A 15,841-nucleotide genomic window follows, 5' to 3' on the forward strand; every position below is an offset into this window, starting at 1 on the left:
TTAATTTAGAAGAGATATCCAACTTTTTGAGTTTAAAGGGATTTTGAACTTTTCCCAAGTCTGAGATAAGAAGGAGATATTGAGTTAAAAGGGGTATTGAACTTTTCCAAGTTTGAATTTGGAGGAGGGTAGTTTTAGTTAGAGGTATTGGACTTTCTCAAGTCTGAGTTAGGGGGGTTATTGGACTTTCCCAAATGTGAGCTAAAGGAATGGTAGTTTGAGTTTGAAGAGGTATTGGACTTCCACATGTTGGAAATGAGTAAGAGGGGATAGATTATCTGATTCAGCCCTAGTTAGTTTGGGTAATTTACTAAACTGGTTTTACAATAAGAATGGTACATATTTTTATATTATGTGTTAATAGTTAATGTAAAATGCATATATACATACGTTTGGTTCTTATCTATCTACAATACAAACTATTTTGCCATCAGCTTTCCAAGGTTTTAGGATTATAACATTGTACATTCTTACTGAATCTCTGACAAAAATATTCTACATTTTGTCCCTCTGACATAACATTAACATTTTTCTATTCACACTAGACACACACAAATATTTTAACTTTCGTCCCTCTGACATAACATTAACATTTTTCCATTCACACTAGACACACAAATTTTCTATAAAAAAAAAAGTTTTCCACCCACACCAGACAGAGAATATCTCTAACTCTCTTTCTCTAGTTAATATGTTAATAACCTGTGTACCATTTTTTGACACAAAGAGACAGAAAAATCTTTTAAAGTACCAGTATTCTGTCTTTTCCATTCTATCAGGTTTTTTGGGGGCTCCAAGTGACATGATCAAAAATCACCACATCAGATTTTCATACTGATGTATGACCCACAAAGAAGATTGCTTAGCAGACTTGAAAAAATTGGAAACACGAAAAGTTTCCAGAGTTTTATAGGCAACTCGATTTTATATGAGAAAAAGAATCAGCCACACTTCTACTGAAATAAATTGATTTCAAACAAATACAGGTAACAGTGATGTCCCATTTTCTCTCCACTGTAACATGTTCTGTTGTCAATCATCACTGTATCTGATATATTGTTAAAACTGTTGTCCATGCTCACTCAGTCGTTCTTAATATGGAAAACCATACAATATTTTACTTTTATCCCTATAGCTTTGTAAACTTTTCTAAAACTGAACACTTGTTATTAGGAGGCTTACCAACTAGTGTACTGACATTTCACCTATTTGTTTAGGATGATAAAAAAACTAACTTTAGAATATTAAATTATAAATATGAAAATTCAATTAAAACAATACAGTTACATAGGCAAATGTATTTGTTACACATACACCTCTCAGTTTTCTGTAAGTTCATCATACTTGTACACTTTGAGTGATTTGTCCGAACAGCCGACCCAGAGCTGATTGTTATGGAGATTAAGGCAGATAGGGGATACTGCACTAGTGGGCAGGGCCAACAACAAGCGGAGGAAGTGACCCCCTGTGTCAATTATGTTTATACACCTGATCTTATAGTCCACTACAAGCAGCAGACCCTGTTGGTCAAAGCACAGGTCGTACGGTAAAAACTTGGTCACAGCAGCTTTCCGCTTTTTCATTAAATTTGTTTCTCCATGATATCTATGTAGAAATTCTAAACGTTCATTGAAGACTGCCACATTGGGATTATCTTCTCCTCCACACACAGCATCATCCCAGTCCGCAACCGCTATCCGACGTGACTTTTTACAAGCTGCAAGTTTGTAAGGTTTTATGATGTTAGATCCTGGTACATTCTGCGTAGATAAAACAACTTCTCCATCTTGTGAGTAAATTGTAACATCCATATACGTACCAATGACAATATATTCATTGTAGGTCACACAAATACACATACATCCTGTCTCAAATCGTACCTGTGCAGACTCGGGTGGGGAATGTACAGATTCAGGCAGTGTCATTTCTCTGATTGTAGAATCATCACAGCATATCCATAAGCGCCCACTAAGGGGACTCATACTAATGCCCTCAATACCACTGACCATTTCCACACTGCGTCCTCTCTCCCCATCACTGTCCATTTGTACCAGCTCTGTACTGTCAGAGGATGCAATCCACACACCATCATCTGTTGCACACAATGATTGAATATTGTGTGTGTGAATGAACTGCGTCTGTTCCACTTGTGCAGACTTCTCCCGCAGGAATTCAGGGATAACCTCCCTGTTAATTGCCTTCTCTTTCTGTTCATCACGAGGACTTGCCTTCTCTTTTTTTTCATCACGAGGACTTGCCTTCACTTTCTGTTCATCATGAGGATTTGTTTTCACTTTCTGTTCATCATGAGGATTTGTTTTCACTTTCTGTTCATCATGAGGACTTGGTTCCAAACTTGGTTTTGGAGCCTCACCTCCAAGATTGCAGCCCATTTTAGATTTTAGATTTTAGACAACATTCCTAAACTTCTGACTCAGATTAAACATATCGGTGTAGCTCAAATTGTGTTATTTAAAGTAAACTTTTCACTGCCATTGTAAGTAAATAATTACACTTTATCACTTTCAGGAGAATGGTGGTCCTACAGGTGTCTTTGATTGTTACTCAGGGGTCAAAACAGTGACTAATCTTCGTCTGTTATGGTGACTTTATGTTTTCAAACAGTCTCTGTAATAGTTACTATACAGTTCCCGACAGCTTCTAATCTTACCAGTGTCTATGATGGTTACCGATGGATTCCAAACAGTCATTGATCCTACCATTATCTGGAGGCTGTTATATGTGATGGTTCTCTATACGTTCCAGACAGTCTCTGCTTCTAACATAGTCTGTGATGGTTACCTAAGTATGTAGGGACAGGTTGTCACAAACCAACCCACACATTATCACAAATTTTCACCCTTCAGGTGTTTCACATTGTCACCTGCCAGACACATTGGTAAAACAATGATCTCCGGCCGTATCTGTCCCCTGCTGTATATCGCCTGTTGCCAGTATGGTAGCTGACCTCAGAACTTTGTGTCTTACACTTACAGTACACCAATACACTATAACAGGCTTCCTACATACCTACGTAAGGGATTTAATTTTAAATATTGACTTCAAGCCACAAGATCAATAAACTGCTATGGGCTTTTATCTTACGTTTTTTAATTATAATCTTTTGATTCAAACAAAATGGAATTTAAACTCTAATAATGGGCCAGACGAAGTTCAGCCTGTGTGGACAGGTTGTAGAATGGACTGCCTGTTAATGAGTATACATATATATTTAAAATTAAAGTACTCCAGTTTATCCCAGCTTCTACGTATAGTTATTATAAATCTGTTTTATTTATTATTTATATGACCAGGCAGTGTTATTGATTTTTTCTTTCGTTTTTGTGCTGTTTTTTATTTTTGTTTTTTTTTTATAACACAAGGAGTTAATCATGAAAAAGGCTAACATGTACACAATCTGTATACAGCGCATATGTATTATTGTGTCAATTAATCTATAATGATTACCAATGTTGATTTAGTGAACACAGTAGTGATATTGAGAGAGGATTACTATACCCCAATAGGCGATATTGATTCTATTTATAACCCATAGTTATGAAAACTTTAAAGGTTTTACTGGTATACCAATGCATAATAAGTTGTCTTGTCTTTTAAACTGTACAGGTAAGCTGTTTAGCACATTACCAGGTACATATAATACCTTACCCCACACCCACCACACATACACAGGAGACCTGTACAACCTGTATCAGTGATATTGTCATGGTCTGGACATTTAAACTCTGCCAGAATAATAACATAGCTAGGTTTTGTAAATGGACAGTGTAGATAACGGTTCAGTCCTTAGTGTACTTTGACCCTTGGGAATGAATTTTTAGTTATGTAGGGATAATGAACTTGATTATGCTATCAAAGACCCTCAGTCCATCAGGTCCATAATTAATAAACACAGACTGATTTGTTTTCTTGTATATACAAATGTATTGATAGGTATACTAATTTAGTAGGTCAGTAATACCAACTAGTTCATCACATCCAAGTTTTAAAAAGGGTTATTTGGATTATCTATTGAATTGTATGTGCCTGTATTATCAAAGTCTGTGATATAAATATATACTTTATTTTACAACAATTGTGAAACAAGCTATCAGCTTATATTAATCATTCTTGTTGGCCTGTATGGATCCGTGCGGGGGTCTTACTGTGGGAGGAAACCAGAGTACCCAAGGAAAACCCACCTGGTCCAGCAGGTGACCCCATACCTTTTCACGTCCTTCCCCCATGAATTGAACCCTGGATGGCTAAGTGAAAGGCAAGTGTGCTTACACTGGGCCACCCTACTGAAAATAACATTCCATAAAAATCAAACTCCACCAAATATGTTCTTAAGATTTTTAATTTCTTTCACTGTCACTATATTCATTTTTAGCTGGACACTGGAGATCTATTAAATGCAATGTTGACCTTTATATGTCAAATTGTTCATTCATTCCATGATGAAGATGTCAAAATAGTTCACATAGTTAACTGCGACTATTTTCATAAATATCCAAGACAGTGATATTAAGTTGTAACTTTTAACAAGATGCTTATTGGACATATCTCACTAACCTGTTACCTGCATCCATTCCATCACTTCACAAATTGTAATATATATGACCTTTGACCTCCTTGGACCTTAAAATAAAGGTTATTAATTTGAACAAATCTGATATCCTTTCATCTAAGCTTGGTTCAGGCACAATATCATAACCATTGGTGTCTTGCTCAATCAGTTGAAGTAGATTGAAGACTGCAACATATTCAACTCTATGACCATAAAGGTAGGTCAAGGTAATTCACTTGAACAACTTGATATCAATTCATCACCTATGAATATGGACAACAATACGACTGCCATATATACATATATATATATATATATACACACACAAAACCAAACGTATGAAGTAACAAGAGGCAAAACAGCACAGGCAACGAGATACCTTGATGCTGCAGGTATGTTTTTTTATATTAATCTAATGAAAAATTATTCTTGAAATAATCTTACAATTTTTTGTATTGTCCTATTTTGATTCTGTCTCTCAAGGTCACTTGACAATACTCTTTCTTAATATATCGTTCCATGTTTTCAGTGATGATTTTGGTTGATAATCACTCCACTTGAACAGCCAATATTCCTTTAAACATCCATACTCCATTTGACTTTGGCCTGCTCCACTGCCCTTTTTGGTATTGAATGATTCAGACAAAACAATGATGAAGTTTAATTTTTCAACACATAGTTTATTTTATTTTGATATCTATGCAGTAATGATTATCACAAATTCACATATTTTTTAAAAGATGTGAATGTTAAAATCCATATACAAAACTATACACATCACATCATCAACAATAAATTAATGTCTATATTTGTTCATATACTTCTATATATACATATACTATGTACATATACTTAACTACGCCTATTCACTATCCTTACACTACATTTACTGGTATATGTATTCCATGGTTACCAAGTTTACACTACATTTACTGGTAACCATGAGCTACAAGGCTACATGCCCTTACACTACATTAACTAATAATTCATAGTCACCAACTACATACCTTTACATCATATTTCCTGGTAACCCTTGATTACCTGGCTATATACCAGGTAACCTTCCAATACATTTACTGATAACCCTTAGTTACCAGCTACATACCCTTACACTATATTTCCTGGTAACCCTTAGTTACCAGCTACATACCCTTACACTATATTTCCTGGTAACCGTTAGTTACCAGCTACATACCCTTACACTATATTTCCTGGTAACCCTTAGTTACCAGCTACATACCCTTACACTATATTTCCTGGTAACCCTTGGTTACCAGCTACATACCCTTACACTACATTTACTGGTAACCCTTTGTTACCTGGCTATATACCAGGTAACCTTTCACTCATTTACTAGTAACCCTTGATTACCAGCTATGTACACTATATTTATTGGTAACCCCTGATATTCTGACTACATACCCTGGCACTATATTTCCTGGTAACCCTTGTTTACCTAGCTATATAACCTTCCACTACATTAACTGGTAACCCTTGATTACCTGGCTATATACCATTCCATTACATTTACTGGTAACCCTTGATTACCTGGCAATATAACCTTCCACTACATTTACTGGTAACCCTTGATTACCTGGCTATATATCCTTTTACTACATTTATTGGTAACCCTTGATTCTCTGGCTCTATAACCTTCCACTACATTTACTGGTAACCCTTAATTACCTGGCTATATACCATTCCATTACATTTACTGGTAACCCTTGATTACCTGGCAATATAACCTTCCACTACATTTACTGGTAACCCTTGATTACCTGGCTATATAACCTTTTACTACATTTATTGGTAACCCTTGATTACCTGGCAATATAACCTTCCACTACATTTACTGGTAACCCTTGATTACCTGGCAATATAACCTTCCACTACATTTACTGGTAACCCTTGATTACCTGGCTATATAACCTTCCATTACATTTACTGATAACCCTTGATTCCCTGGCTCTATAATCTTCAACTACATTTACTGGTAACCCTTGATTACCTGGCTATTAAACCTTCCATTACATTCACTGATGACCCTTGATCAATCATGTTATAAATACTCGGATCTCTAATTCATTTCCACTAGTTTCATTTTAGCAAGCCTTAAAATGATTAAATCTTGTTTCATCAATTCAAATGTCAAATGAAAAATTCTATACACTATTGTATACTAGTAATCCATGGTGACCTAGTTACATACCATTTTACAATTCATTAAGTTGTAACCAAGGTTATCATGCTGTATACACCATTAGAATAAATTTACTGGTAACCACGTTTACTATGCTATACATCCTTATAATACAATTATTGGTAACCAGGATGACCACACTCTATATCCTTATGATTCATTTATTAGTGAGGTAACCATGGTTACCAGATACACATCCTTACACTACATACATACCAGTAATCCTAGGTCACTATAATATATTCTTTTGCACTACATTTTCTCTATACCAATTATCTACTAATTTTCCTGTTTTGTTTAAACTTAAATCACATTTTTTATTGAAACATTATTATTACTCAACACATGGTAATTCCATAACTCAATACATGTATCTTGTGATGACATGGGTTGCATCATTGTAGATACAATTGATGGATTAACTTATTCTAACAACTCCACAGAAAATTGTAGGATTAACTAAATCTAGCTACTCCATATGAAATTGTAGGATTCACCAAATCTAACAAATCCAAGATAAACTACATCTAACAACTCATTAAATGGTTTTAGGGTTAACCATATCTAGCAACTCCATATAAAATTCATGTGAGATTTTAGGATTAACTAAATCTAGAAACTCCATAGAAAATTGTAGGATTAACTAAATCTAGCAACTCTATACCATGGTAGGATTGACTAAATCTGACAACCCTATACAGTGGTAGGATTGACTAAATCTGACAACTGTATATCGTGGTAGGATTGACTAAATCTGACAACTGTATACAGTGGTAGGATTGTCTAAATCTGACAACTGTATACAGTGGTAGGATTGACTAAATCTGACAACCCTATACAGTGGTAGGATTGACTAAATCTGACAACTGTATATCGTGGTAGGATTGACTAAATCTGACAACCCTATACAGTGGTAGGATTGACTAAATCTGACAACTGTATATCGTGGTAGGATTGACTAAATCTGACAACTGTATACAGTGGTAGGATTGACTAAATCTGACAACTGTATACAGTGGTAGGACTGACTAAATCTGACAACCTGACAACTGTATACAGTGGTAAGATTGACTAAATCTGACAACTGTATACAGTGGTAAGATTGACTAAATCTGACAACTGTATACAGTGGTAGGATTGACTAAATCTGACAACTGTATACAGTGGTAAGATTGACTAAATCTGACAACCCTATACAGTGGTAGGATTGACTAAATCTGACAACTGTATACAGTGGTAGGATTGACTAAATCTGACAACTGTATATCGTGGTAGGATTGACTAAATCTGACAACTGTATACAGTGGTAGGATTGACTAAATCTGACAACTGTATACAGTGGTAGGATTGACTAAATCTGACAACTGTATATCGTGGTAGGATTGACTAAATCTGACAGCTCTATACAGTTTTAGGACTGACTAAATCTGACAACTCTATACAGTGGTAGGACTGACTAAATCTGACAACTGTATATCGTGGTAGGATTGACTAAATCATTTCACACAAAAAGTGGTTGTAGAATTACTGATTTACTACCTGGTAAACCTTAGTAAGTACATGTGACAACACTATTTTTGGTTGTAGTATTAAGTACTTTAGATACATCTATGGTTACTTTCTATGGTCAGCATTCAACACACTGCAGGCAGCTGATAGTTGTTTATTTTTTTGTGTTGTATTTTTGCTTAACTTTATATTAAGCATTGACAACAAACTCTTCCAGTGTTGTTAAAATTGTTTCCATGAAAAGTAATCACACCATTTAAACCATTTAAGGTTCACTAACAGGTGTACAAATTAATGCAATCAATTAAGATTTGTGTGACAACCACTGTAATTACTATAGGGCATCAACATCACTGATCCTGGCCCTACTAATTATTTAGCAGGTAATCGTTATCTAGCAACTATTCAGAGAATAAAAATCAATGCTTTCTTGATTAAATAATACTTATAACTATAACAGAGAGATCTTTAAATCCATTTTTGTAGATATATGATGTTAACACCATTATACACACATATATACAACTAACACTTACTTCTAATAACATACATCATCTTTTACTCCATTCAATTTACAAATGAACACATTAGATTATTTAACATCTTTCAATAAATATGTATGATATTACTGTTTATCAAAACGTTGACAGTTACGACATGTAACACAGGTAACCAACGGTACCCTATTAAGCTGTAGATTGGTATCTGTCATTTACTGTCGTAAAAAGATGTTTATTCATGTTAAATAAATAACTTAATAGTATTCAATAATAGGTATACAGTAAATATCAATATTTTCAATCTATGAACATGAAGATGACTCCATTTCGTGAATGTCAAGATAAACATTTTGACAAGTCAATAATTTGTGATCATGAAGTTGACTGTGAAAGGACACTAAATCAAAATGGCAAGACTATAAAAAAAACATAAAAACATGAGAGTATATAAATATGTGTTGTGACCACATGATAAACCTTAATACAAGGTCTCAAAGCTTTGATTTTATGTGGTAAACCTTTCCATTCTGAGTGCTGATTTTATATTGAAATAAACAACAAATACAAAACTATGGATACATGTGGATGTTAAACAGTGTATCTCTATGGTAACAGGACTTTTTATAGACAGGTTGTCCTCTCACTAAACAGTGACCAAATAAAATAATAAGTGTATTATGCATTAAGGTTGTTCTTTAAGAAAGCTGCAAGTTAATGTGATTGGTGGGCATCACAATGATATTGTACATATATGACAACTTCACGTAGAAATACAATTATTCATTGATTGTATGATTTGAAGTTGTGTAAATTTTCTTCTTTGTGCCCTTTCCCCCCTCCCCCCCTGTCCCCCACCTTCCCCCCAAGAAAAAATATATATAAAAAAAAGAGAAAGTAATAAAAGGTGCATAGATATATGACATTTATATCAACAACATTCAATATTTTATGAAAGTTAACTAGAAATAAATCAGTAAACCCCCATATTCCTCATACAGAACTTACAAATCACAAAATACATCTGATGTCTCTGTAATCTGTCTTATCTGAAGCCAGTGTAGACCTTCTGGTAGAACAAGACGGAAACTATTTACAACAATGACATAACTATTCTATTCTGCTATACCAGAAATTTAAGACTAGACATGGTACAGGTGTATTTCATGAATAAATGATGGAACAGTCATCTTGGAATGAAAAAAGAAAATCACCTTGTTCATGTCAAACATTTTATCAGGAAAAAGTTAACATTTATTTTTCAATGAATGCATTCTACTTTGGACTAACAGATATCCATTAGCAATTTATTTTCACAACATTCAAGTTTGAGAACAGTCACAAAACACATACATGTTAACTTTATAACAAACATCTCAAAGACTGTTTAGATATGGTTGCAAAAAGTACTGTAAGAGAGTGAAACTGGAACTAAGCAGGCCACAAGAGAAAATGAAACTGGAAATAAGCAGGCCACATGAGAAAATGACACTGTGGAAATAAGTGGCCACAAGAATGAACTGGTTTACAGCATTAGAAAAAGAGTATCATACAATCTGTAGTATTGACACCATCTTCTTCTAGCTTGTCACATCATTTGCTCTGTTGCTCTGACATGCACTCAAAGGCTTGTGTTGTATCAAATAACAGATCTATACTACAGATATTATATGGTATTCTGATAACCCCTGCCAGCAGTGAAGGCTGACAACCACCTGCTATAAACAATATTTTAAGATCAATTAAGTAAAGACAAAAGTCTCAGTCTCATAACTATTCCAACAAAAGTTAAATATACTAGTACTCTATTTATCCTGCAATAACATTATATCTGTCTCATCCAAAGTGAATAAGAAGATGACTTGGCTGGTGTCATGTTGATGTGATAATAGTATGATAGATTTTCCCCTGGCCGTGGTATTTGTATGTAGGTTCCTAATGTGAATTTTAAGGGCCCAGTATATGTTGGCTGGGTAGCTAAGTGTATAAAAAAAAAAGACTGGGATGAAATAGTGAAAAGGCTATCATTTTGAATAAGGTAGAGAGAGCGAAGTCTATATAGGCTACAGAGAGTGTTGTAGATCAGAGAAACAATGTACACGTCAACAATAAGCCAACAAATCAAAGCACAAAAAAAGTCATCTTTGGTCCATAAAATGTAGGAATTTTGGTTATTGTTCATCTGTTGTCATGCATGCGTGTTCATGAAACTGCTTTAAAACTGAGTATTATTAAAAGTAAAATTCTGACCAATCGTACATAATCAATCAAAAATACTTTATGGCAAAAATAAATATATAAATTAAAAAGCTTTCTTATGAAATAATTCTTACATCAATATATTGACGGCTTGCAACATAATCTTTGCTTTGGCACAAAAAGTATCTACAATGCATTAGACTTACACCCAATCACAATGATTTCAACTTGGGCTGCTTATCTTCATATAACTGGTAAACAGAAGGTGGGAGAGGAAGCATGTTTCATCATTAAATATTAAGATTTAGGTGACTGTGTGAAGACTCCAGACTAAACATTAAGATTTAGGCAAGAGTGTGAAGACTTCAGACTAAACATTAAGATTTAGGTGACAGTTTGAAGACTTCAGACTAAACATTAAAGATTTAGGTGACTGTGTGAAGACTCCAGACTAAACATTAAAGATTTAGGCAAGAGTGTGAAGACTCAAGACTAAACATTTAGATTTAGGTGACAGTGTGAAGACTTCAGACTAAACATTTAGATTTAGGCAAGAGTGTGAAGACTCCAGACTAAACATTTAGATTTAGGCAAGAGTGTGAAGACTTCAGACTAAACATTTAGATTTAGATGACAGTGTGAAGACTCCAGACTAAACATTAAGATTTAGGTGACAGTGTGAAGACTTCAGACTAAACATTAAGATTTAGGTGACAGTGTGAAGACTTCAGACTAAACATTTAGATTTAGGTGACAGTGTGAAGACTCCAGACTAAACATTTAGATTTAGGTTAGAGTGTGAAAACTTCAGACTAAACATTTAGCTTTAGGTTAGAGTGTGAAGACTTCAGACTAAACATTTAGATTAAGGGGACAGTGTGAGGACTTCAGACTAAACATTTAGCTTTAAGTTAGAGTGTGAAGACTTCAGACTAAACATTAAGATTTAGATGACAGTGTGAAGACTCCAGACTAAACATTTAGATTTAGGTGACAGTGTGAAGACTCCAGACTAAACATTAAGATTTAGATGACAGTGTGAAGACTCCAGACTAAACATTTAGATTTAGGTTAGTGTTTGAAGACTTCAGACTAAACATTAAGATTTAGGTGACAGTGTGAAGACTCCAGACTAAACATTAAGATTTAGGTGACTGTGTGAAGACTCCAGACTAAACATTAAGATTTAGGCAAGAGTGTGAAGACTTCAGACTAAACATTTAGATTTAGATGACAGTGTAAAGACTCCAGACTAAACATTAAGATTTAGGTGACAGTGTGAAGACTTCAGACTAAACATTAAGATTTAGGTGACAGTGTGAAGACTTCAGACTAAACATTTAGATTTAGGTGACAGTGTGAAGACTCCAGACTAAACATTTAGATTTAGGTTAGAGTGTGAAAACTTCAGACTAAACATTTAGATTAAGGGGACAGTGTGAGGACTTCAGACTAAACATTTAGCTTTAAGTTAGAGTGTGAAGACTTCAGACTAAACATTAAGATTTAGATGACAGTGTGAAGACTCCAGACTAAACATTTAGATTTAGGTTAGTGTTTGAAGACTTCAGACTAAACATTAAGATTTAGGTGACAGTGTGAAGACTTCAGACTAAACATTTAGCTTTAAGTTAGAGTGTGAAGACTTCAGACTAAACATTAAGATTTAGATGACAGTGTGAAGACTCCAGACTAAACATTTAGATTTAGGTTAGTGTTTGAAGACTTCAGACTAAACATTAAGATTTAGGTGACAGTGTGAAGACTCCAGACTAAATAATAAGTCCAAGGTTAACATCTGAAGATTCTAGACTACATAAAAAGTACACTGTCTTTAACATCATCCAAACTGTATTTAGTCCTCGTTTATCTTCTTTTTGTATAAGAGAACCAATGCAACAGACTCTGCCATGACCAGGCAGAAGTTCTTTTCCTGATCAATGAAGTAAATGCACAGAGTCATTGTTGGACACAGTATATGGTCCTTTTCAACACAGCAGGCGAACACTACCATTGTCAGCTCCTAGTAATAAAGTTCTGTTCATTGGTAGGATAGCCATACTAGTCAGCACACCTTTAAAAGTGTCAGCCTTCAGTTTGGTAACGGTGAAGGAAGCCTACAAAGTACAAACAAAGACTTAGTTTAAAGGTCAGTGAGAAAAGAAAATGAACAGTTCTTTTGAAACTACATCTAAATTAATTTTTCATTAGTAAGATCCATAAATATTACTACATTCAACAAAGAAGACAAACAAAGAAAAAACAAAAACAAAAGAAAACAAGAGGCCCATGGGCCTTAACGGTCATCTGACAAAAAGCAAGCCAAACTCTAACAACAGTGAGTCTTCCATTAAAAGAGTGGGCTTTATTCATTTGAATAAACTTGGTAGCCCTTCCTCCCAGCATCCTACAGGCCCAATATCAGCACTCTGAGCCTTTTGGTTACTAAGAAGAAGTCGTTTTAACATATTTGAACCCTGTGATCTTGAAAGTGGGTCAAGGTCATTAATTTGAATAAATATAGTAGCATGTCATCCCAGCATCCCACAGGTCCATTATCAGCACTCTTGGACTTTTGCTTATTGAAGAGAAGTTGTTTGTATATTTTAACATATTTGACCCCTGTGACCTTGAAAGTGGGTCAAGGTCATTCATTTGAACAAACTTGGTAGCCCTTCATCCCAGCATGCTACAGACCGAATATCAGCATTCTGAGGCTTTTGGTTGTTGGGAAGAAGTTGTTTAAAAATTTCAATATATTTGACCCCTGTGACCTTGAAAGTTGGTCAAGGTCATTCATTAGAACAAACTTGGTAGCCCTTCATCCCAGCATGCTATAGACCCAATATAAACACTCATGGATTTTTGCTTGTTGAGAAGAAGTCGTTTGTATATTTTAACATATTTAACCCCTGTGACCTTGAAAGTTCGTCAAGGTCATTAATATGAACAAATTTAGTATCATGTCATCCCAGCATACTACAGGTACATTATCAGCACTCTTGGACTTTTGCTTATTGAAGTGAAGTTGTTTGTATATTTTAACATATTTGACCCCTGTGACCTAGAAAGTGGGTCAAGGTCATTTATTTGTACCAACTTGGTAGCCCTTCCTCCAAGCATTCTACAGGCCCAATATCAGCACTCTTGGACTTTTGCTTATTGAGAAGAAGTTGTTTGTATATTTTTACATATTTGACCCCTGTGACCTTGAAAAAGGGTCAAGGTCATTCATTTGAACAAAATTGGTAGCCCTTCATCCCAGCATGCTACAGACCTAATATCAGCATTCTGAGCCTTTTGGTTGTTGAGAAGAAGTTGTTTAAAAATTTCAACATATTTGACCCCTGTGACCTTGAAAGTTGGTCAAGGTCATTCATTTGAACAACTTTGTACGGCTCCATGCCAGCATGCTATGGGCCAAGTATTAGCCCCCTAGGCCTTCTAGTATTTGAGAAGAAGTTTTTTGAATGAAAAGTTTACGGACGACGCACGGCGAACGGCGGACGAAACACAATGGCTATAGGTCATCTAGACCCTTCGGGTCAGATGACCTAAAAATATGAAGGCATGTGGTTCCATTGTGAATGTATTCATTATGGATTTAAAACCTGTTGCTTAATAACACGGTTGACATTTCACAGATTTAACTTTGAACTAAGCAGTCCATTCCATTTAGATTTACACAGTGACATTAATAATCAACCTTGGAAACATTTCTGGATAAATTTAAACCTTGATATTACCTGGTTCTCTATGGAAGAATGAACACCAATTCTGTTGCCAGTAGTTCCTGAGATTATTTGGTTTTTGTAGAGAGACATGCAATGAACTGGTTCACTTTGACCTGCAATACATGATACATAATTATTCTCAACACATATATCATGTGGTCCCAGTAGACAGGTAACACAACGTCCCTGTAGATAGGTAACAAATGGTCCATTAGACAGGAAAAACATGGCTCCATTAGACAGGTAACATGAACAAAGGTAACAAGTAGTCCCAATTAAATAGTTAACAGGTGGCACAATTAAACATGTAAAGTACACACATTACACTGGTAACAGGTGGTCCCATTCAACAAGTAAAATCTTACTCCATTAGACAGGTAACATGAACTAATTACATAGGTAATTTGTGGTCCAATTACACAGGTAAATGGTGGCCTCATTAGACAGGTAATATATCTTACCATTAGATGGGTTATAGATGAGCATTAGACAGGTAACAGATGGAAGTACAGGTATTTAAAGATATAAACATAATGTTCCTGGCATTGTTTACCCACTGATCATCTTTAAAACAGTTTCAGTTAAGTCTTGTTCAGGTGCCATGTTTTATTCAGATGTATCTTTAAGTTAAAAAGGTTTTGCCAACCTGTTTGCTGCAGTAAGGAAATGAAAAGTAAAAGTTAGAGCAATATTTTCAGGTTTTTCTAAAGACCTCATGGTCCTATCCCAGACTAGATGCTCACCTTTGAGACAGGGAAAGTCCTTGTTGTCCTCAGTGTTCCAGATCTTCATCGTTTGGTCAAACGACGAGGTGAGGAAGGTTGTCTTATTGTATGCTTTCATCTGGAAACATAATAACTATAGATATAATTTGTCTAGACAATGCGAAACACTTCACCAAATAAACCAATTTCAACATCTTATACATTAATTCTTAATGGTACAAAGTTAATGGAGTACTGGCAGATAAGATATGGTTTTGGCCTAAATAGTTCTTACATGTTTAAAGGTGATTGTAAAATTTTTTAAGAACCCAACCCCTGAGAATCCTTTAGCTTTAACATTCCAGCAAGGTTGTCCAGATACAAATTCATAAGTGATATTTTTTTAACCAAACAAAACATCAGGACCA

The 15,841-nt window shown here is 35.0% G+C and overlaps 2 protein-coding genes across 2 annotated transcripts in view; both read right to left on the reverse strand.

The window, feature by feature from the left end:
- Positions 1-1,319: 1,319 nt before the first annotated feature.
- On the reverse strand, positions 1,320-2,393 carry LOC132557404 (uncharacterized). The gene is made up of 2 exons (XM_060221904.1): positions 2,295-2,393; positions 1,320-2,228 (listed from the first exon to the last, which is right to left on the reverse strand). Exons 1-2 carry the CDS (start codon positions 2,391-2,393, stop codon positions 1,320-1,322), a joined length of 1,008 nt encoding a protein of 335 aa, XP_060077887.1.
- A 10,570-nt stretch (positions 2,394-12,963) lies between these two features.
- Positions 12,964-15,841, reverse strand: part of LOC132557390 (WD repeat-containing protein 81-like) — a 30,268-nt gene continuing 27,390 nt past the window's right edge. Inside the window, exons 24-26 of the mRNA XM_060221888.1 lie at positions 15,453-15,552; positions 14,722-14,822; positions 12,964-13,092 (exon numbers count right to left, since the gene is read on the reverse strand). Of these exons, the coding sequence (XP_060077871.1) occupies positions 12,964-13,092; positions 14,722-14,822; positions 15,453-15,552 (330 nt within the window). The remainder of the gene's footprint in view (positions 13,093-14,721; positions 14,823-15,452; positions 15,553-15,841) is intronic.

The sequence above is a fragment of the Ylistrum balloti genome, unplaced genomic scaffold (genome assembly GCF_031769215.1).
Source record: "Ylistrum balloti isolate Yb309-2 unplaced genomic scaffold, AGI_CSIRO_Ybal_v1 Utg370668, whole genome shotgun sequence".
NCBI classification, from domain to species: Eukaryota; Metazoa; Mollusca; class Bivalvia; order Pectinida; family Pectinidae; genus Ylistrum; species Ylistrum balloti.

Bases quoted from the DNA above. Each gene is read 5' to 3' on its own strand.
- LOC132557404 (XM_060221904.1), bottom strand. From the start codon at position 2,393: ATGGGCTGCAATCTTGGAGGTGAGGCTCCAAAACCAAGTTTGGAACCA. The intron at 2,229-2,294 runs GTGAAAACAAAT...AAAAAAGAGAAG, and splicing joins ATCCTCATGATGAACAGAAA to GCAAGTCCTCGTGATGAACA.